Source organism: Anguilla anguilla, chromosome 19 (genome assembly GCF_013347855.1).
Source record: "Anguilla anguilla isolate fAngAng1 chromosome 19, fAngAng1.pri, whole genome shotgun sequence".
NCBI lineage: Eukaryota > Metazoa > Chordata > Actinopteri > Anguilliformes > Anguillidae > Anguilla > Anguilla anguilla.
Window position 1 is genome coordinate 16,129,946 of NC_049219.1, and position 23,346 is coordinate 16,153,291.

General features: G+C 48.2%; 1 protein-coding gene and 1 long non-coding RNA gene across 4 annotated transcripts; one reads left to right on the forward strand and one right to left on the reverse strand.

Annotated features, from left to right (window-relative positions):
• Positions 1-272: 272 nt before the first annotated feature.
• Positions 273-21,910, reverse strand: LOC118218789 (parathyroid hormone-related protein-like). 3 transcript variants are annotated; one of them, XM_035401468.1, is made up of 5 exons: positions 21,622-21,910; positions 10,949-11,096; positions 10,108-10,231; positions 2,960-3,514; positions 273-944 (listed from the first exon to the last, which is right to left on the reverse strand). In XM_035401468.1, the coding sequence occupies exons 3-4, from the start codon at positions 10,212-10,214 to the stop codon at positions 2,983-2,985; spliced, it is 639 nt and encodes a 212-aa protein (XP_035257359.1). In that variant the 5' UTR covers positions 10,215-10,231; positions 10,949-11,096; positions 21,622-21,910; the 3' UTR covers positions 273-944; positions 2,960-2,982. The 3 variants fall into 3 exon arrangements, with proteins under 3 accessions (XP_035257359.1, XP_035257360.1, XP_035257362.1); XM_035401469.1 differs by lacking the exon at positions 21,622-21,910 and adding an exon at positions 11,490-11,747; XM_035401471.1 differs by lacking the exon at positions 21,622-21,910 and adding an exon at positions 11,499-11,518.
• Positions 19,378-20,183, forward strand: LOC118218790. The gene is made up of 2 exons (XR_004763549.1): positions 19,378-19,433; positions 19,974-20,183. It is a non-coding gene; the product is annotated as an uncharacterized LOC118218790 (long non-coding RNA).
• Positions 21,911-23,346: the final 1,436 nt, after the last annotated feature.

The following is a 23,346-nucleotide window of genomic DNA, read 5'->3' on the forward strand; positions in this document are numbered from 1 at the left end:
GACCAAAAACAAAAACAAATAATTTTTTTTTAACAAAAAGGTTGGCGGTTTGACGATGGCGATGGCAAGGAACCAGGAAACAGGATGGGTTTTAACTGTTAAATGTTTAATCGTTTCAAAATAGGGTGTTCTCTCAGTGCAAGTGCCAAACAATACTGAGTCACAACGCATTCAGTTTATGTACAGAGTGAACTCTGGCTGATACAAACACAGCACGCGGGGAGGGGGGAAACGGGGTTCCAGAAAAAACTGGTGGGGTGGGGGGGGGGGGAGGGAGGGAGGGAGGGGGGGGCAAGCGCAATGTACACAACAGAACACACATCGAACATGTCCTGATACACAAAAGTATTACGGACAACACGCACACAGCATACAGGAGCGAGACTGTGACACTGCTGGAGCTTCAGCAGGCCCAAAACGTTCATCTTCGGCCCGAACCTAAGCTACAGACTGCCTACAGAGAGAGGAGGACCAAGGATTTTCTTCATCAAAATCAACCACAAAAAGAGAACACTTTATTTGGTCAATTAACAAAATTACTTGATATATATATTTATATATCTAAAGTGCATTATGTTACAAAAATATAGAAAGTCAGCAGCACCGTGATACATTTACAAAATAAATACACTGTTCAAACAAAATAAATTATGGCAAATCTGGACATTTATAATTGGCAAACAAAAAAATGATAAAAAATAAAAATAAAAAAACAACAACAAAAAAAGGAAAAGGAACTATTCACAATGACCAAAAAAAAATCTTAAGCTCCACAGAGCCTTGAAAAATGTTTTATTACCATTGTCACTATTCTGGTGCGTTTAAAATATTTACAGACAATAAATATTTTTTTTCCCTTTTACTTTCTAAAAAAACAAAAAAATCACTATTACAGAATACTGCAACATGAGTCTGAAGTCTTTTTCTGAAATGTCTTTCAGCATCTGGAAGAGAAAACAGAAGAAAGTGGTTAGATTTCTTACACCATTTCATTTGCTCCATAATGACATCACAAATCTAAACAGGGTGGACTAAAGCTAACTAGACACGTCCTCTCCTTTGATGTTTCAGAATGCAGATTTAATTATGCTAGATAGATTCTAAATTCTAACTAATTCCAATTCTACACCCTCTGTGGTGCAGACACGTCCTCTCCTTTGATGTTTAATTATGCTGAAAGAGAGCACTGAAGCTCACACTCAATGGGTGAGTGTGCTGGTGCTCACAACCCAGTTAATAAGGGGTTCAGTCCCCAATACTGAAGTGTGTATGCGTGAGACCACAGAAATGCAAGGGTCAAGGGTCAAGGGTCAAACCCACAAGTCCTGCCTCCAGACAAGGTGGACAATTTGGCAAAAAGCTTCATTTTATGATGATTTTAAAAATATAAATCTTTGCTTGTCTGATGATGCATGCAGGCCTATTTTGAATGAAACCAGTTAACTTTGAGGGCAGGAAACAAGGGGATACATGTTTTTAAACAAGCTGGAGCACAGCAGCACCATTCTAAGCCTTCCATGGTTCCAGATCCCCCTTTTGTTTCAGCCAGAGGTAAATTATCCAAATCCTGTAATAAACTAGCCTGTCCCATTGGACAGATTTAAAAAGTTCTGGCCAATAGAAAGGTTAACTGTTGAAAAGAAATGTACAGTTTTTGCAGACAGAAGTATTCGCTTTTTGGGGGGCACCGGAAAGACGTGTTTTCCTTGCGATATGCGGTTTAATGTTTGGGGAAATGCAGGGGACTCGATGCGGGCCTGTGGCATACGCATTGTAGCCGTGTCCAGGACAGAGAGAAGAGCTTCGTTCTCGGACTCCCCGAAACATTCACATGTCCCTGGTTAAGATAAATCCCACAAAACCAGCCCCGGACCGTTAAAGCATGTTCCAAGGCCAACATGGAGGTCTGTTTTAGATCAGGCTGGGTGTGTGTGTAAACAGTACCAGCTGGATGGGGACCTCGTTTGAGGGAGAGAAAGCAAGAGAATAGATGTTTTGACAGTGCTTCATCAGATTCCCCCAAACTCCAGCATCCAATCAGCTTCCCCCAAACACCAGCGTCCAACCAGCTTCCCCCAAACACCAGCGTCCAATCAGCTTCCCTCAAGCACCAGCATCCAATCAGCTTCCCCCAAACGCCATTGCCTATCAGCTTCCCCCAAGCACCAAGCAACCAGCGCTTCAGCCACATGTTTGTAATTATGCAAGAGAGACACCTTCCACTGAGCAAACATTCCCCTACTTAACATCAAAAGCCTCCCACATGTGCAGTGCAAGGGTTCAAGGGTTGGCAAATATTTGAAACCAGAATAGTTCACTGTTGCGGGGCCTGCTGAGCTAACAGGACAATGGCACATTTGTGTGTACCTCACTGTAATTTTCGGTAGGCTGTATTTTTTGGTGGGACATGTTAGGGCAGTTGAGGGATGGTAACGGGGAGGGGGGGGGGTTTCTTATATCACCACTGCAGGATGCATGTGGTTTGTGATTCACGCTCAGGTTTAACAAGACAAGATGCGACCGACCACACAAAGAGAGCACTGTGCGGTGGTGAGTTCAGATCCGTTCATTTCCGCTGAGTCAAAGCAATTATGGGAACGTTTTGTTTCCTGGTTGGAACCCAAAGAGACTCACAGAGAAGAAGAAGAAGCAGAAGAAGAGCCAAAGTGTTGCAGATAAAGAGCATACCTAACAGCCAGACTGACCTAATAAAGCCGTTTTGTGGCACAAGTGCCTGTACAACCCCAAGGACTATTATTGCTGCCCACGGTTCCCTTTTATCTACGCGAGCAAGACTCATGAACACCCTGCCATATTGTGCTGTTTATGTATCAGTAGTGTCTTTCCTTTTGCACCATCTCCTGCAGCTGCACCCTGCTTCCTCACGTACAGGTGAATGACAAATAAACCTGAGCTTGCTTAGCCGGGCGTGTGATGGAGCGGGGGGGGAGACACTCACCTTGGTCAGAGTCTGACGGTGTCTTAGTGCAGCGCCTCCACCAGGCTGAGGTACGGCCGCCAGTCCGGGTGGGGCCCCCCGCTCCCGGGCTCCCAGGCCCCGCCTAGCGACCGCGCCCTCCTCCTCTTCTTCTCGTTCTCCCGCCGCTTGCCGGAGCGCCCTTTCTTCTTCTTCTTGCCGGCGGCCTTCAGCGGCTGGTCCTTGTAGGTCAGCGACTTGTTGGTCTCCTGCGGCAGGTTGGTTCCCTCCTCCTCCACCCGGAACCCGATGGGGTAGTTCTTGGTGCTGCCGGCCGGTTTCGGGTGCAGGGTGCTACCCCCGCTGCTGCCGCCGGCACCGCCGCCTGTCGCTCCGCCCCCTGTCGCAGCGCCCCCCGCGGCGACGCCCACGCTGACCCCGCCGCCTCCTCCAACGGGCCCGGCGCGTTCCGGAAGCTCCCGGATCTCCGCCGTGTGCACCTCGTCCAGCAGCTCCTGCAGCCACATGCGCCGCTTGAAGTCCTGCAGCGTGCGACCCTTGTCGTGCATCAGCTGGGCGTGGGTCACCGACCGCTTCCTGGAGGATGGAAAGAGACAGAGAGAACAGCGGCTGGTCAGCACAGGCTAGTTGAGCACCACATGCATGTATACATAATATACACATATTTACACCACACACACACACACTATTAACAAACAACTGTGAAATAGCCAATGCATCCAGAAGTGCTGTGTACACAACATGTGGGAATACTCCTAAATGGAACATTCACCCCCCTCCCCCCCACCACCACATAATTTTCTAACCCCCCTCAAGCGTTTTACCTCCCTGCGCGAGACGTACTGATAATTCGCCCCCTGCCGAATTCATCCACTCGCCTCCGTTAAATGTGCTTTTACTTAAAGCAATCAAGGCTTGCCAAACTTGGCCGCCCTCCAGTGACTATTTGATATTATATTTACCTTAAATCCACACAGTTCCAGATCCTCGTACCTAACTAAAATAAATCCAGAGTGATTCGTAACACCTTCAGTGTGGAAGCCGGCACGTCTCGGGGCTCGCGCCTGTCCCCGGTGCCAGCTCGAGACTCGCTCTGCTGCACAATAACGGCTTTACATTCGGTCCGCTTGTTTATACGGGAGCGCGGTGTGTGATATTTTGATGTGCTATTCCAACACTAGAGTCGTGTCCACGAAAAAAAAACTACTGGTGAGTAAATAAAGTCTTGTGTTGGGCATAAAAAAACCGTGTCGAAATGGAACCAAAACACGGTCAGCCGTACACCACCCTTACGCACTGGTAACTGCGAATTTGATTTTGAAAGTTTGAACCGTCTCTTTAAAAAGGCAAACTTAACGTATTTCAACAGGCCTACTCTGCCAAGACTACGTTCACTGTATTGGTGTCATTATTTTAGCAGCCAGAAATGTTGAACTGTTATGCTTACTCACTTCTACATTTCAAATGGATTTTATGTATATTGCAGCGATGAATTGACCACACCCACGCAGTAAGAAACGATACGTGAAATAAGTGAATAAGAAAAAAACTATATTCTCATCCCCACACCGCTCGTTCTACAGTTATATAGCCTACTTTCCCCCAAAAATGTTTATGCAAATACGGCTCATTTGAAATTTCAATTGCGTTTTAAGTGCTTGCGTGTTGACAACTGACAGCTACCGTAGACTACACTCCTAACCATGAGGATTTGGATATGGGGGCACGCTGTCCAAATGTCTTGAAGCAATTATATTTTTAAGAACTGGAATCTTTCAGTATGCCAAGGCAAAGCAGAATTTAATGTTATGGCATTTCACGGTCCTCGCACTTTTATTTTTGGTTACGGTGGCGTCCTTATGCCCAGCTTTTCTGAGAACACGGCGTTCGTAGATTCACCAATAGGTGGCGGCATAAATTAAGAAATATGTAGGTCAAACAGTCTTTCTGATAACTTCTAACCTTTGGCAACACTTAATAATACCTAATTAATTAGCCGACTGAGGTTAGAGGGAGAGAGAATAATGAACTAAGAATATGCATTCATATTTGCAAGGTTGTGGTGATTGCGTAACACACAGGACAGTTTAGAGTTTAGTGTAAGAGGCAATGAGTGGGATTAGTTCAACATTTATCCTCAGCTTTTGACAAACAATTAAAAACACATTTTTAAAAACTTTATAAGCAAGTTCAGAAAGCACTAAAACTGACAAACCTAGTTTGTGAAGAAAGTCTGATGCTTGCATTTATGTTTCAGGAAAAATTAAGGACAAATGTTGATTGAATTAAGGCCAATATCAATAGCTACATAGAAGTAGCGTACTGAGTACAACCTGTGATTGCATAAGTAGTGCTCGAACAACAGCTCAAAACCTTTGTTCAAGTACATTGATTAATCTAATTGTAGATGAATTGAAATGTGATCTAAGTGGGTAAATTTGATTAGGTGTACTTTTGTGGGAGAGTAAAAAGTTTTATTTTTGTGTGTTTTAGAACCGGACGGAACACTCAGTTTTCACTTCAGGCGGTTCCCCGGCCGTACCCCCTAACACGCGGGCATCGAGCGACAGCACGCGGGCATCGCGAGCGAAAGGTGAGACTGCCCCGTTAAAGCCTGGGCTGCGTGCCTCTGCTAGCAGGCGAGGCAGGTGTGTCACGCTGAGGTCACCCTGGTCCCCAGAAAAGTGGCTTTACACGACAAAGGGAGGTGAATGAAGTGTGTGTGTGTGTGTGTGTGTGTGTTTCAGGTCCCACAAGCCATCACTGTTTCTCCCTTTTTTACACAGTGAAGTGAAACCCTTTTTTCCTTTCGCCACACCGGACAGTATCTGTACATTAATCATTTATTTTAAGGAAAAAATGGCAAAGGTATAATTTTGAATACTTTGCCAAGGGCTGGAGTACACGTTTCCTTCAGTACTACGAGACAGGGCTGAGGGGGAACGAAGGCCCTTTCTCCAGAACGCAGATGATGAACACGAGTGTGACGGTGGTTTTCCGTTATGCTAATCAGCCGAACACCACGCAGTTCAGTGACATCAGCGAAATCCCCGAGCTGAGCCGCTAAATCTCCACGGAATGGCGGGATGTCGTGGCGGTTCCGAGCCCTAGTGCAGTGGCTTGGTGGAGCCGAGTTTATCCCCTAGAGTGTGTGTGTGTGTGTGTGTGAGTGTGAGAAAGAGAATATGATACCGAAAGCTATCGAAATACAAAATGATTTATAAACGGAGAAAATATGGCCCTTTTTCCACTCGTGTTTAAAACGGATACATGAGATGCCCCTCCGTGCCAGGAGTTGTGAGACGACTTTTCCTTTTCTGCGGAAACGAACGTTCTCCCCAGACTTGCTGACACGTAAGGAACGCTCGCTGTCACTGTAGCATTAGCGCCTGAGCAGGGAAAAGGCCCAGTCCCCTGTCACAGCGTATTAATTACCAGACCCTTAGTAAGCAGCCTCCAAACCGCATCTGCCTTACACAACCTCATGATGACATTCTTTTGTTTTTTTCATTTGCTGGAAATTAATCCTGCCAAAAAATTTAATTTGACCTGCAAAACTGCGAATGATAAGAGAAAAATGAAGAAGGGAAAAAAAGAATAACTTCTGGAGAAGCAAAGCCAAGCATCAGCAAATGTGAGGGGCGGAGCCAATCCCAGACTGTCTGAGGTCACATGGTCTGCTCATGCTGTACATTACACTGCTGAGAGTGAGGGGGGGGCGGGGCGGGGCGGAGCTGAATCTGCTTCTGTTCCCACGGCGCATTGCGCTGCAGCTGCTAAGTGATTAAGGGATGCTAATCCTAATATTTACTCTGTACTTGCACTGAGGTTAGCGCTAGTGCGCGCGCCTGTAGGTGTTAATAATGTAGCACAAACACAGAACACCACAATACGGGCCCCTGGGGGGCCCCTGGCAGGCTGGGGGGGGTTAAAGGAAGGGCGGGGTCAGCGAGCGTGAGTCGAGAGGTCACGGGTTTCAATCCCTCCCGCTTTGGCTCAGTTCTGCTAGGGAGCGCACAGCGAGGATGCAGGACAGACAGGAAGTCGAGCCTGACTTTAAGGGTGTGTGTGTGTGTGCGTGTGTGTGTGTTATCTTTGCAGATACTGGGCTCGGCGGGAGTTTGGAAGCAGCTTTGTTCTATTGTCTCACCCCAGGGTGTGATTACTCAGCGGGGCCTAATCTCTCCATGATAACACAAACGCTGCAGGGGCCCAGCCCATCTCTGCCGTCCTGTGCCTAGCGGGGGTACGTGTGTGTGCGTGCGCGCATACATGCGTGTGTTTGAGTGTGTGCTGAAATCTTTCAGGGGGTGGAGGAACCTGCAGTTTCCTGTTTTACCATCAGTAAAGTATTTCTGGGGGTCTCGCGGAATGTGCTCAGTCGATCGGAGGCGTTTATGTGGGGTATCTGGGAAGTGGAGGCTGAGAACGGGACCGATAAATCCCGCTAACATTTCTCCGTCATAAAACGATCGGTTCCGAACTCAGCGGGATCAACAGCTGCTGCACCTATTAAGGCTTTGGGACCTTTTTTTCCCAAAAAAAAAAAGCAAAAATACATTTTCAGCCTGTAGGGCAGAATATCAAAGTCCGGATTTGCTGCACATATAGGCGTGGGAGAAAAAAAAACTTTTTTGCTTTTGAAAATGGCTTTGTTTATATATACACAGATATTTCCTGGAACGCTCAACCCTGCTGAAGAAATTAGTGGGGGTGTGAGCCCTTTGAAAAGAGATCCCGTACCTTTAACCTTTAATAAGCAGACTTCAAATATTCCCATCGGCACGACTACAGAAAAGAGAGCGAGCGAGAGCGAGAGAGAGAGAGAGAGAAAAAAAAGAAGAGAGAAAATCTTGAAACATCCTGAGGTGGCAGGCTTCCAACAGAAATCTTTATTTGGCCCACCTGAAGTTAATTGTTCCTGTGCGCCCGGGAGAAGAGAACGCGCTCGGCATTTCGGCAGTAACCACAATGCCCCTAATTTCGGTGCCCCTGCCGGCGTCTCCCGTCTGAACTCCCTGTCCCAAACTGGGCCGGGGAAACGTTTGTGTGGCTCGTAGTGCCGCCTGGCCGCGCTCCAGGGGAATTGATTGCCTGCTGTCCACTTCCCTTCTGCGCGCTGTGATTATGCCTCCCCTGATTTCCTAACTGATGGACCACACTGAGATCATATTCAGTGCTGCATGGTTGATAAAAATGGATTTGATTAAAGCATCATCTGTACTGTAGGCTCTGTACATTTGAAACAATAACTTGGGTTGGGGGGGGGGGGGGGGGGCGGTGAGGGTCATTATTTATGTTTGAACAAAAGAATTTTGATTTGAAAGAGGATATCAGTTTTTTTTGTTTGTTTATTTTTTGAGGAAATATATGCTTTATAGTAACCCAAACTGCATAGACTGACTAATACAAAATGAATTATGCACATAAATGATGTTGGTTCAGCGGTATATCATTGGATGCAGATTTCCAGATTTAGACGGGAGTTAAGGAACAGGATGATGAAAATGTGTGTCACCCACATCTCATCTGTGATGCTGCCCTGACTGCCAACTGAAAAAGACTGCGTAAGAAAAAAACGCAACTCAAAAATTCAAAATTAGCACACACGAAAGTCTGCTGTTTTAGTTATTTATCAAATCTAAGACGTTGGCAGAAAAACGTAACGAAAAAAATGCACAATGGTCTGCATTTTAGCATTTCTTTCCTCATGGATTGCGTTGTGTGATCAGGGTCAGCTGGAGGACTGGGATCATCAGGCCCATGTGATCTGTCTTATTACATCAGCAGGGACCCTGTGTCACCTGACAGTGCACCTGAAGCCACCGTACCTCAGTCTCTCACCAGGTGCCTACTCAGGACTCTATCCCAGCATGTATTTTAGGGTCTAGCGGCCCAGTTTTGTGGGACGAAAGCCGTTGTGTTGAGGTGAGACTCGAGAGGTGAGACTCAAACTCACAGTGCGTTTCTGCTCAGACGGCTGTGATTTATTTACCGGTTTGTATTTTGCTTTGCGGGAAAACATCACGGGCCTCTCAGAATCTATTTCTCTCTCTGGGCTTCGCGGCAGAAAGATTAACTTACAGAAAAATGCATCTCAGGATGTCATCAAGCCGTGATCGGTCTCTACAGATTCTGTCCGAGGAAACGCTCTCTCTAAATCCGTAAAGACCTAACATTGGAAGGGAGCAGAACCGTTTTATAAATGCGCATGTGTTTTAGGGTCCCCTCCACTGGGATAAAGGTATGAGCACCCCAGCTTCAGACGTGAGAACCCCAGGAGAAAAGCCCCCTACGGGTCTGTAAATGTGACTTTGACCCGACTGACTTCCAGCGTGAGGGGGGGGGGGACAGACTGCTTGTCCCTGACCAGCGATCACACGCATCCTCAGCTGGACCCCCCCGTGCCCTAATGCCCCTCACCCTAACGCCCTAACGCACTGCTCCTCAACACCTCGTGAGCCCCAGTGCGTGCCCTAACGCCCCTCACCCTAACGCCCTAACGCACTGCTCCTCAACACCTCGTGAGCCCCAGCGCGTGCCCTGCAGACAGCGGCTGTGGGGCGCGGGGTGGAAAATGCTGTTTCTGCTCTCAGCAGACGGTCCGAGACCTCTGCCCCCCCCCCCCGGTGGGGTGGGGGTACGGGGGTACGGGGGCGCGGGGGGGAGACAGAGATCTGGGGTAAATCCCAGAGTGAAAAAGAGAAAGAGAGAAAGGTGAAGAAGGGGATGGTGAAGGACTCCTGGGGGATAAAGGGTTGAGGCTCACAGCTTCAGAAGCCTGTGTTTTTATCTGTCCTCATAGACATGTTTTTCTCCCCACTGAAAGTAAACTTGCCAGGAGGTAGCTGAAGTCTATCAAAACAACGACGCAAGTCATCCATTTTCCATGTAATGAGAGCCAACACACCTGCTCTCCAACTGTGCAAGTATTTTTACAATATGCATATTACAGATCATGTTGTTATTATTATAATAATTATAATTATTATCTTTGAAAAATAATTGTCCCTTGCTCATTTTACTGAAGCATTGTGCTTAACTGAACCCAGATAACCCAACACCATCGCAAGCCATTTCATACAGGACATAGCAGTCGCCCAGAAACCGGAGCAGCGTCGCCCCGGAAACGAGCGGGAAAAAAAACCCAAAAAAACACAGCGACTCACATCCTGCCGCTGAGCGCCTCAGTGGGTCTCCCATCGTGGGGCACGGGGGAGCACAGCAAGAACACGGCCAAACTCCACTGCTGGAACAGCCTCCTGAAACACACCATCCTGCGGCCGAGCTTCCCTGCCAGGAGGGAAGAGAAAGCACCTTGTTTAGTTAAGATGCGCTGCCTGTGACAGCCTTACGATGCTTGAAACAAAACTTCAATTATGAAGAACGTTACACGTTCGTAACTTTAATGTAATACGTTCATAACTTTAATCTAACAAGTTCATAACTTTAACAAGTTCATAACATGCTCATAACTTTAATCTAACATGTTTATAACTTTAATCTAACAAGTTCATGACGGGTTCATAACTTCAATCTAACACATTCATAACACGCTCATAACACGCTCGTGACATGCTTGTGACATAACGTCAGTTCCATGGAGAGCTGAGGCGGTGGTGTAATCCTGCCGTTTTACTCTAGTTGGTGCATAATGATGCATTATCCCTGAAGTCTGTCCACATAAACTTGAGTCCGTGTTTGCTATTATATAAGAATACTTATCCACTGTTTGCAATGCCTTGTGTCTAGTAAATAACTCCACAAGCAAGAGGCTAAACAGCTGAGCGTTTAATCCACAATGCAATGATTGGCTTGTTATTTTACAATAAGTTTTTTTTTCCTGAAAAAAAAAGCAACCAGTTGTTGTAATTCAGACTAGTAGACTGTGCAGAATGTACAGTACAGAATATACAGTAACGCACCAGCCCGTCCTGCAGCAGACCGGAGCTCTTAAAAAGCAGAGAGGGGCGCGCGAGAGAGAGAGAGAGAGAGAGGAGCAGCGCTTACTTTTCTAGAGTAGGGGTTCCACAGAACGTCGGGTCGGACCTCTCTTCACCTCCCAGTCCGGTCGGAGAGAAAAGGAGGAACTCTCCGGCTGAAGAGAAGCGCAGAAAGTGAGGGGGGGCCCGGTGGGTCAGCCCAGGTGATCACGCCCCTGAGAAAATAAACCCAGATGATTACACGGGGAGTTAGTGAGGTGTGGGAAAAACTCCCCCTGGCATAACAGATCCCAAAGCCTTCTGCTAGCCCACCCTCCCACCCAAAAACCATACCCCCCCCCCCCAAAACACAAACATGTTCACATACACACACACATGCTCAAACACACACACGAACACACACACACACACGCACACACACATGCTCAAACACACACACGAACACACACACACACACATGCTCACACGCACACACACACACACACATGCTCAAACACACACACGAACACACACACACACATGCACGCGCGCGCTCACGCACACATCTCCAGATGTGTCCAGCTTACTTCAAAAAGTACAAAAAACGTACTTAATTTAAACTTACTTACTTAACTTACGTTAATCAAACTTGCTGTCTTTCTCTTTTCTTTTTTTTTTAAAGTTTTGACAACAACAACAACAACAACAAACAAATAAAAAACAAAAAAAAAAGAGAAGAAAAGAAGATGATGACTTCTAAAAACAGTCCCAAGTAAAAGTATCCCAGTAGAAAGATTCGGGTAAAGCAGGGGTAAAAGGCGTCTGCTCCAGGGCGTGTATGGCCCCCGGTGTGGGTAGTAGATGCTGCACTGGGCTGCTGTAATGACTGTAAGGCAGCGGAGGAGCTGGACTGGGTTATAGGAGCTGAGGAGCGCTGGCTGGCGCTAGGCTGGAGCTGGAGGGGGGGGGGGGGGGGGGTGGATGGGAGGGGGGTGGAGGGAGGGGGGAGCTGTGCGCCGCGCGCTAGCTGTGCGCTGTGTGTGTGTGTGTGCTAGCCGTACGCTGTGTGTGTGTGTGCTAGCTGTACGCTGTGTGTGTGTGCTAGCTGCCCGCCCGCGCGCGCTCTGCCTGAGGGCTCCCCGCACCGCCCCACTGCCACAGGGAGGGGGCGCCCAAGCAGCGCTGAGACTGGCAGCGCACACACACCACACACCGGGTGGGGAGGGGGTTTGTTAGTGGACACTGCTCTGCCTGGAAGCACCACACACACACACACACACACGTGTGCACTCACACACAGTTGCACACACACCTACACACACATACTCACAGACACACACTTGCACACACATACTCACAGACACATACTTCACACACTTGCACACACATACTCACACACACTCGCACACATGCAAACTCACTCCCACACACACATATATGTGCACACACACACACACACGCACACACACACACACACACTCACACCCACACACACATATGTACACACACACACACGCACACATACACACACACCTCTCCTGCAGTGTGCTGCCGTTCTCCTTACACCCCACCAGGATACGCATGAAGGAAATTCATGGCATTCTTTACACCCCAAAGAGGCAATTTGCTGAAAAGCGAGAAACTGCACTTGGAGTTGGAGGCAAAAGCTTGATCTGGATTATGGAACACTGAGACTAACTGGGGGTACTGGGATTGGGGGGGGGGGGTGGAGGAGGGGGAGGTGCAAAGGAGTTAATTAATTCTCACATTGTTTAACTGGTGCTGCACTTTACTGCTTCTTTTGCACTTCTGGTTAGATGCTAACTGCATTTCGTTGTCTCAGTACATGTACTCTGTGCAATGACAATGAAGTTGAATCTAATCTAATCTAATCTATGCCGATGCCTCCCCCAAAACTGGGGTGCTTTTATTTTGCTGAATAAACAGCATTTCCACCTTATTGTTCTTTGGCCTCTGGTGGATATTACTTTCTGTTTTATTTTCACTCAGAATCTAAAAATAGACTGGTGTAGTTTTTCTACCTTTGAGTTTTCAAAAAGGAGCTTTTTGACTCGTCCCAAACGGGCGGTTGTGAATTTTGCTGTGGCTGGATGGGACGCCCGCTCCCAGTGATCTGCTCTAGAATCACCTAAAATAAGGGATCTGCTCTAGAATGACCTAAAATAAGGGATCTGCTCTAAAATGACCTAAAATAAGGGATCTGCTCTAAAATGACCTCTATTTCTCTTCTGCTGTTGCTGCTAGGAGTTGTAGAAGCTGAAATACATATAAAATTTTTTAAAGTTAAGTTTGTACCTTATGACCTCATACCCACGGAATGTGGAGGTAAGGAATTCCAGCATAGACACCCGCACCCCCACCCTCCCACTACCCCAAACCAGTGGAATAATGTGTAAGTGAGTCACTGACTGTCTTCACCTGGCCCGGGGTGGGGGTGGGGGTGGGGGTGGGGGGGTTTGAGGCTCGGTGCTCCTCTCCACCAGCACAAACAGCCGTGGTTCACCGGCGGTCTGACCCTCACCGCACACCGTGCTCCATGCAGACACCACACGCGGCCACCGCTGCCACACGGCGCACACGCCACACAGGGCTGCCGCTGGTGCGTGTGGCCCTGGAGCCGGGCCCAGCATTCACCCCCCCAAGACTGGGGTGGGGACCGGGGCGTGAGGAGCATCACAAACAAGTATGGGAGAGTGGGAGATGGAGGGAGAGAGAAAAACAAGAGAGATAGAGGGGGAGAGCGGGTGATGGGGAGGGGGAGCCCTTAACATTCATGTACACTCCAGTGTGGGGCAGGACACCAGCGGTGGGGTTAAAAATAGGTCTCTGTTTTTGGGGTTTTTGTCGCAGCGTGGTTGTGCGGCGGCTGCTGACGGCCGTGCGAAAAAGAGAGGGAGCGTCTGACGCGGCGAAGAGAAACAGACCGTCCTACTGAGCGCGCTCGTGCCGCCTGACAAACCGTCCTACTGAGCGCGCTCGTGCCGCCTGACAAACCGTCCTACTGAGCGCGCTCGTGCCGCCTGACAAACCGTCCTACTGAGCGCGCTCGTGCCGCCTGACAAACCGTCCTACTGAGCACGCTCGTGCCGTTTGACAAACCGTCCTACTGAGCGCGCTCGTGCCGTTTGACAAACCGTCCTACTGAGCGCGCTCGTGCCGTTTGAAAGCTGTTTATAGGAAACATTCCTCGCGCGCACCGATTCACACCCACGAAGGGACGCCGAGGAGCTCTGATGAGGTTTTGGCAGCCAATCAGTGCGTCTCGTCTCGCCGCCGTGGAAAGACTTCCAGGGCTCTGAGACTGTTTTTTTTTCTTTTCTTTTCTTTATTTCTTTTGTTTTTTTCTTCTTATCTTTCCCAGTATTTTGCAGCGTTTGAACTATTTGGGTGGGACTCTCAACTTAAAATTCCGGTTAAATTCAATTTCAAGTGTGCTTCATTTGCATGGCTAATGCACTGCACACAAATTAAACGAACTAAATTAAATAAATAAAAACTATCTAGTAACCTTCCTTCTCCCATAAAAAAACATATTTCAGGATTCTCTCTGATTGTCTGTCTCTTACCCTCACTCTCTCTCTCACTGTGTGTTTGAGTGTGTGTCTATGTGGGTGCATGTGTGTGTGCATGTCTCTGTGTGTGTGTGTGTGTGTGCATGTGCGTGTCTGTGTGTGTGTGGGTGCGTGTGTGTGTGTGGTGTGTGTCTCTGTGTGTGTGTGTGCGTGTCTCTGTGTAAGGGTTGGGGGAGGGTGTTTAATGTTTCCTCAGTGTGTGTCTGTGTGTGTGTGAGTGTGTCTCTGTGTGTGTGCGTGTCTCTGTGAGTGTGTGTCTCTGTGTGTGCGTGTGCGTGTCTCTGTGAGTGTGTGTCTCTGTGTGTGCGTGTGTGTGTCTCTGTGAGTGTGTCTCTGTGTGAGTGTGTCTGTGTGTGTGTGTGTGTGCGTGTCTGTGTGTGTGTGTGTGTCTCAGTGTGTGCGTGTGTGTGTGTGAGTGTATCTCAGTGTGTGCGTGTGTGTGTGTGTGTGTGTGTGTGTGAGTGTGTGTGTGTGTCTCTGTGTCTGTGTGTGCGTGTGCGTGTCTCTGTGTCTGTGTCTCTCTGTAAGGGTTGGGGAGGGTGTTTAATGTTTCCTCAGTGTGTGTGTGTGTGCGTGTCTCTGTGCGTGTGCGTGTGTGTGTGTGAGGGTTGGGGGAGGGTGTTTAATGTTTCCTCAGTGTGTGTGTGTGTGTGTGTGTCTCTGTGTGTGTGTGTGTGTGTGTGTGTCTCTGTGTGTGTGTGTGTGTGTGTGTGTGCGTGTCTCTGTGTGTGTGTGTGGTGTGTGTCTCTGTGTGTGTGTCTCCGTGTAAGGGTTGGGGGGGGTGTTTAATGTTTCCTCAGTGTGTGTGTGTGTGCGTGTCTCTGTGCGTGTGCGTGTGCGTGTGCGTGTCTCTGTGTGTGTGTCTCTGTGTAAGGGTTGGGGGGGGTGTTTAATGTTTCCTCAGTGTGTGTGTGTGTGTCTGTGTGAGTGTGTGTGTGTCTCTGTGTAAGGGTTGGGGGAGGGTGTTTAATGTTTCCTCAGTGTGTGTGTGTGTGTCTCTGTGTCTGCGTGTGTGTGTGTGTGTGTGTGAGGGTTGGGGGAGGGTGCTTAATGTTTCCTCAGTGTGTGTGTGTGTGTGTGAGTGTATCTGTGTAAGGGTTGGGGAGGGTGTTTAATGTTTCCTCAGTGTGTGTGTGTGTGTGTGTGTGTGTGTGTGTGTGTGTGTGAGTGTGTCTCTGTGTAAGGGTTGGGGAGGGTGTTTAATGTTTCCTCAGTGTGTCTGTGTGTGTGTGTGTGTCTCTGTGTGTGTGTGTGTGAGTGTGTCTCAGTGTGTGTGTGTGAGGGTTGGGGGAGGGTGTTTAATGTTTCCTCAGTGTGTGTGTGTGTGTGTGTGTGTGTAAGGGTTGTGTGTGTGTGTGTGTGTTTCCTCAGTGTGTGTGTGAGTGTATCTCAGTGTGTGTGTGTGTGTGTGTGTTTCCTCAGTGTGTGTGTGTTTCCTCAGTGTGTGTGTGAGTGTATCTCAGTGTGTGTGTGTGTGTGTTTCCTCAGTGTGTGTGTGTGTGTGAGTGTATCTCAGTGTGTGTGTGTCTCTGTGTGTGTGTGTGTGTAAGGGTTGGGGATGGTGGTTAATGTTTCCTCAGTGTGTCTGTGTGTGTGTGTGTGTGTGTAAGGGTTGTGTGTGTGTGTGTGTTTCCTCAGTGTGTGTGTGTGAGTGTGTGTAAGGGTTGTGTGTGTGTGAGTGTGTCTCTGTGTGTGTGTGTGTGAGTGTGTGAGTGTGTCTCAGTGTGTGTTCTGCAGCCTCTCAGTGGAGAGCTCTGGGGGTCCCGTGCTCGCTGGCCCTAGCGAGGTGTCAGTTAACCGAGCGTGTCAGTGTTTCTGGTTGAGCGCGAACGTCTGAGTGCAGGTGTCATGCAACACCTTAGTGAGGGCAACAGCAGGCCCTGAATTATCCCTGTCCAGATCAATCCCCCAGTGTACCCCTGTCCCAGTCTACCCCTGTCCCAGTGTATCCCTGTCCCAGTCTACCCCTGTCCCAGTGTATCCCTGTCCCAGTCTACCCCTGTCCCAGTCTACCGCTGTCCTTGTGTATCCCTGTCCCAGTGGATCCCTGTCCCAGTATATCCCTGTCCCAGTCTACCCCTGTCCCAGTGTATCCCTGTCCCAGTCTACCGCTGTCCCAGTCTACCCCTGTCCCAGTGTATCCCTGTCCCAGTCTACCCCTGTCCCAGTGTATCCCTGTCCCAGTCTACCCCTGTCCCAGTGTATCCCTGTCCCAGTCTACCCTGTCCCAGTGTATCCCTGTCCCAGTCTATCCCGTCCCAGTCTACCCCTGTCCCAGTCTACCCCTGTCCCAGTGTATCCCTGTCCCAGTCTACCCCTGTCCTCGTGGATCCCTGTCCCAGTCTACCCCTGTCCCCGTGTATCCCTGTCCCAGTCTACCCCTGTCCCAGTCTACCCCTGTCCCAGTGTATCCCTGTCCCAGTCTACCCCTGTCCCAGTGTATCCCTGTCCCAGTCTATCCCTGTCCCAGTCTATCCCGTCCCAGTCTACCCCTGTCCCAGTCTACCCCTGTCCCAGTGTATCCCTGTCCCAGTCTACCCCTGTCCTCGTGGATCCCTGTCCCAGTGTATCCCCGTCCCAGTCTACCCCTGTCCCAGTGTATCCCCGTCCCAGTCTACCCCTGTCCCAGTGTATCCCTGTCCCGGGCGAAGCCCCTGTAGAATTGGCCGTCTCTACCCCCTTGACCGCAGTGCATTTTGGTAATGTCTGTATCGGGCCTGTGCAAACAGGGAGCCCATGAAAACCACAGTATTTTTTTAAAAAAGAGAACCTAAAAATAATTTTTTAAAACTTTAGTTTCATTAAGGTTCACATGTTTCTTCTGCTCTGCCTCTGGGAATTTGGACCAGGGAGGTATTTCCAAAAAATCATGAATGAAAATATGACTAATTTGCTTTTTGAAATGACGGTCATGGGTATGCTCTGTTCTTTGGTTTCAAATGAACCGCGACAGAGGAGTTTAATGGGATTAAGTGCACATTTGATTCCTGATATTACTGCCTTCTCCTTTTGCCCGGTCCTTGATGTCAAATTGACCATGAACGAGTTACTCAAAAACCGGCGTTGAAAATGGGAAAACCCTCCGCTTTTCAAAGCCAGCTTCGTGCACTCAAAGCTGGAAGTAGCATAAACGGACTCCATTTTACGTTCATTTACATTGGGACTGCGTACAAAGCCTGAAAGTATGTTCGGGAAGGGAAGAGCGATGGCAGACGTCACTGGACGAGGCCGAGAAGTGCTGATCAGCTCTTGTTGTAGGTAAAAAGGGCCAAAGTATGATTAGGTAACCAAAGCCCGGGGGGGGGGGTGGACGGTTGGTTCAGCAGGTGGTAAATGACTCCCTTAAGCTCTCCGTATTTTACAGGCTTCAGTTTGCAGGGGTCATAATTTTAGGAAGAGGCCCAAATTTTAAAGCACCAGCGCAAGAAAAAAAAAGGAACACTCCCTGCCCCCCCCCCCCCCCCCACCAAAGAAAAAAGAAACGTTGTCTCACTGCTTGCTGGGGTACTCCCGTCTAATTTGACGCTTTCAAATTCGCTAGGAAAAAAAGACCTCATATGATTCCATTCTGCAAGGTCTACTTTACCTGCATATGAACAGGTAAAAACAAAATAAATAAATAAAAAACAACAAAAAAAAACAACTTTCCTGGCGGCCAACGTCTTGCTGGGGTCTGGGCCAGGAAAGCTGTTTTTGATTCATGGTAAATTGCTGGGTTTTGGCAGAGTGCAACACACGCACACGCACACACACACACACACGCACTCACACACACACACACACATGCATGCACACACCCAACACACACGCACACATACACAGTACAAAGAAATTAATAAATATTATTTTATAGCATAGCCATATAGTCATAGAAGTCATATAATCTTATAATTACTCCCCTCCCAACAAAAGCAAGTAGTGTTTGGCTCCCCTCTCTCAGTACTCCGTGTTCCACCCCCTGACACACAGCGCAGTCAGTCAGTCAGTCTGTCAGGCAGGCAGGCAGGCAGGCAGGCAGTGAACTGCGTTTGGAATGTGTTCTGATGGCTGTGCTCCAGTCTGCCTGAAACAGTGTTTCTGGCCCTTGTGTTTTAATTAGTGGGGAGTGGAGAGTGGGACTGTGGGGGGGGGGGGAGGAGTTCCCAAAAAAATGATAGAGGAATCTGGTAGGCATATGAATGGGTACCCAGGAGGTGACTTTGAGTTTTGGGTTTTCTCTCGTCAGGTAAGGGCGTGCGCAGTCAGACTCAGGTGTGCGTCCCACACCTGAGCAGGACCACGTCTCAGCAGAAGCTGAAGCACGGGGGCGCGTCCGCCCCGTCCCGCCCTGTTCTGCTTCTCTCTCCAGCTGACTACACCCCTCACCCCTTCAGTGTGTCGTGCTGCTCATTTTTAATTCATCCCCGATGCTCAGAGAAAAAAAGCCATAAACACCAAAAGAAAAAACATTGTTCTTGAAGAGTTACTTTTGGTCTGTAGATGTCTTTAAAAACAAATGAAAACATGTTGATGGGGAATTAAAGAGTGAATGAAGGGTGGAAAGTGTGGTCAGCGGGTTGTCTTTGGTCTGTACGCGCTGCTAAAAACTAATTCAGCGTTTGACTTTACGGCTTTGGCTAATTGTGCGCCATTTTCTGCCCCGATTCAGCCTCAAAATGCTGTCTGACGCTGGGTGAAATATTGCCTGTACAATAAACAGCCCCGATGCCTTAATGCCGAGACTGCCCCTCCTAGTATCAGGGCGTGGGGTTTGCTTGTTTGCCACTGCGTGGATGGGTACCTGGTCTGTTTTGTCGAGCACGGTCCCAAAATGTAAGGGAGGATATTAAATGAGTTTCCTCCAGTGTGTGAACTCACACAGGTGTACTTCTCTTCCTTTCACACTTAGACTCACTGTTTTTTCTTTCTTTCTTTCTTTCTCTGCAGTGGTCTTATTCACCACCCAGAAGGAGCCGAGTTTCTCTGCAGACGTTCGCGCTGGTGAGTCACTGATCGGTGTGACCGACGGACGTGCGGACAGACAGACTTCCGCGAGTTTCCTGGGAATGCCTGTGTGGGAACGTTCTGTACGCGACACCCGTGAGAACGTTCCCGTCTACGCCCTGCCACTCTCGGGATCACAAAGAGCGGTTAGGTCGCCCTGATGAGATATTGTTGTGGGCTATTGGAATGATATTCATGTGGCTGCCTGCACATCTGCAAGACCGATGTCAGGCTTCAGGGGGAAAGAAGTGAAAAACCTCAAAATCTCAATCTGTGGGATTTTTTTTAAAGAAGGACGTATAAAATGGGAAACAGGTAGTCGTTAGTAAAACCGTGGTTTGGTGAATGGTGGAGAAACAGCTTGGTGAAGCTGACGGGGGAACCAGCTGAGCTCACATTTTGATGCCTGGTCAGATCCAGACGGCAGAGTGAGCTGGAGCGTGATCTGGGCTTGTGCCAGGCATTCCTCGTAATTAGCCGCAGCGCTTGAGAGCGTTCTGAGATGGCTGATAGTAAAACACTCCACGTCTTTTACAGTGTGTGCGAGGCGGGGAGCCGTGGGAGATTGTGCCAAAGACAGAAATCTTTGCTGCCGTTTCCTGGTTCCCGTTGATTAAATACCCACACCCCATTGCACACGGGCAATATCGCAAGGCGACGGTGCTGTACAAGTGAAGCAGTGCATTGTGGGCCATTAAGTCCTCCGCTGTGAACTGTCAGACAATAAAGTAACCTCTGTGTCTGTTTTCTGAGGCTGTAGTTGCTGTTGTTAATGGGTCTTAGTTTAATACTCATTAGATTTGCTGCTCTTTGCATAATTGTTAAATTTTCTATCGGCCAGTTAAGTTGTAAGCTGGGTTTGGAGTTCCAGCATTTCATGCCTCTCTTGGGACTAAACTTTCCTCTCAGTGGGGAATTTCTGCTCTTCAGTTCCTGATCTGTGCACGTGTGTTTGTGCTGTAGGTCTCGCTGGGTAAGAGCGTCTGCTACAAGGCAGTAAAATACAGCAAAAAATAAAAAAAGAAGCTATTTCTTGTATCATCAGAAAGGATGGTTGATTTGGGCCATGCTATAGCACATTGCGTGCAAGTGTGGAGCTGGCCCAGGTAACAGTGACAGGATAGCTTGTTCAGGGGGTACCTCAGAATTAGGGGTACCTCAGAATCAGTGGAAGCACAAGATCAGGGGCGGCACTGAGAGTCCACAGCCTGCGGGACCCGGTCCCGCTGCTCTACAGCACTCCCTTACTCCCTTATTAAAAGCCGAAATGTCTCCCCCCCAGGGGGGTGTGAAGCCTCAAACAGATGTGCTCAAATCACAGCTTTATGTCAGGAAGCAGGTAAAACTACAGAACACCTCCTAACACCCAGTTCTCACACACATTAACTGCACGGTTCATAAGCTTAGAAAACTCCGTTTCTTGCTGTAGAGTATATTCTTCTTCTCCTGAGGTCTTTTGGGATACGTATTTCCCAATGAGACTTTCCTTCCAGCCCACCCCCCGGGGGGTCTAATCTCTCCTTAAACGTGCAAGTTACGCGCTACCTCACTCAGTATTCCCCCCTTTTTAAAAAAAGAAAGAAAAAATTCAGCGCACTGAAAAGCCGGTTGAAGGAGCGCAGATTGTTCCACAGGTGATGAAGCAGCTTATGAACTACGGAGTGACCACTCTGAGCAGGTATAAACACACCTCCCTGCCCTCTCACTCTCTGCACAGTGTACTCTGTGTACATGGAGAAACATCACAGGGATACTCAGTGTTCAGCAGGATAAAACATTCTGTGCTGTGATGTTACAGCGTTACATGTCCTGTTATGTTGTTACACGTCCTGTTACACGGTTGCATAATTTGAACAAAAATGTTTTGAGTAGAATCGCCTTCAAAGATGTCTATGACTAAAACAACTTCGGTAAGATTTTTAAAATCAATTTTCAGTGATGAAAACGTAGTATAAAGAAAATTTTTTAATGAAATAATAATGATTTTTCCATAATTTTTCAATAATGTCAATCTCAATCATTATTATTTCCTGATTTCCCAAAGAAATAAAGTTTATAAAATTGTCATATTTTTATGGACATTAAATTCATGCTTCAGAGTATCAGAAAACTAATGACAACTGATATCACTTCAGCTGTTCACAATTGTGAGATCATCCGGAAAACTGAAAGGAAAAACACTTACTTGCTGATGAAGAGCCTTCTCAGGTTGCTTTCCTCTTCCTCTTTTAGATTACAATCCACTGGGGATTTCTCACAAAACTAGACACAAAATAATAAAAAAAGAAGCTCTTTCTTCTTATTTTTTTTTTTAACACTTAGTAGTGTCAGCGTCCGATATTACTGCAAGCTCTCAAGAGGGAGAACACGCGCTCTGCTTGACCAACTGAAAAGGACAGAGAGCCGCACGGGAGGCTGGAAAGGCACAAGTGCAGCTGCTGTTGCGTCCGGAGGGTTTTGTCTAGAGCTGCCGATGCTCGTCTGCTCGGTCGCAGAAGAAAGTTGCCTTTTCAAAATATATACAAGCCTGAACCCTGCTGCTGACATCACCGCTCAGTCGTCACAACCCGCCGCGCGGTAATAGAAGACATGCTGCATATGTAATTAGACGCACTTACTCACTCCAAACACGCACGCGCGCATACACACACACAGAGCGCGCTCACACACACAGACACACACAGTGTGCGCTCACACACACAGACACACAGCCACACACACAGTGCACGCTCACACACACAGACACACACACAGTGTGCGCTCACACACACACAGACACACACACACAGTGCGCGCTCACACACACAGACACACACACAGTGTGCGCTCACACACACACAGACACACATGCGCGCGCTCGCATACACACACACAGTGCGCACTCACACACACACAGACACACACACAGTGCACGCTCACACACACACAGACACACACACACTGCGCGCTCACACACACACAGCACGCTCACACACACACAGACACTCACACAGCACGCTCACACACACACAGACACACACACAGTGCACGCTCACACACACACAGACACACACACAGTGCGCGCTCACACACACACAGACACACACAGTGCGCGCTCACACACACACAGACACACACACACACAGCGTGCTCACACACACACAGACACACACACACACAGCGTGCTCACTCACACACACACAGACACACACACAGTGTGCGCTCACACACACACAGCACGCTCACACACACACAGACACACACACAGTGCGCGCTCACACACACACAGACACACACACACACAGCGTGCTCACACACACACAGACACACACACACACAGCGTGCTCACACACACACACACACACACACACACAGGTCATTAGGATGTCATTTTTACAGGAGGATATATTGTGCCCACGGGGATGGTTTCAGATCCCACCTTTGAAACCAGAAAATCACATGTTGTTCACTGGTTGTGGGTTCAGAAGCTGAGGTGTGTGTGTGTGTGTGTGTGTGTGTGTGTGTGTATATGCGAGACAAGATGGGAAGAGTTTGTTCACAAGTTACCATGTTCTAAGAAAGGCTAACCAGCGCAATTAGACGCATGATTAAATCCTTTACAAGCTCGCAATGATGCGTTAAATACATTAAAAAAACATAATTATATTATGAGTGAAACTAAAGGACCACATGTACATATTCTCACTATAATAAGCTTGCACATATTTTTGTTGGAGATTGTCAGCCCTCAATCAAAAAACCCATGAGAGAGTCTGCAAAAACAAGTCTACATTTACTCTTTCATTTAGTCTCGGATACCTGAAATATCGCTCATTAAATTATGGCTACCTCCCCCCCATACACACACACATGCACACACACACTCACTGAGACACACACACACACACACACACATACACATGCACACACA

Excerpts from the sequence above, each read along its gene's own strand:
- LOC118218789 (XM_035401468.1), bottom strand. The coding sequence starts at position 10,214 with ATGGTGTGTTTCAGGAGGCTGTTCCAGCAGTGGAGTTTGGCCGTGTTC. Across the intron at positions 3,515-10,107 it reads GAGGCGCTCAGCGGCAGGAT|GAAGCGGTCGGTGACCCACG; the intron begins GTGAGTCGCTGT and ends TCCATCCTCCAG.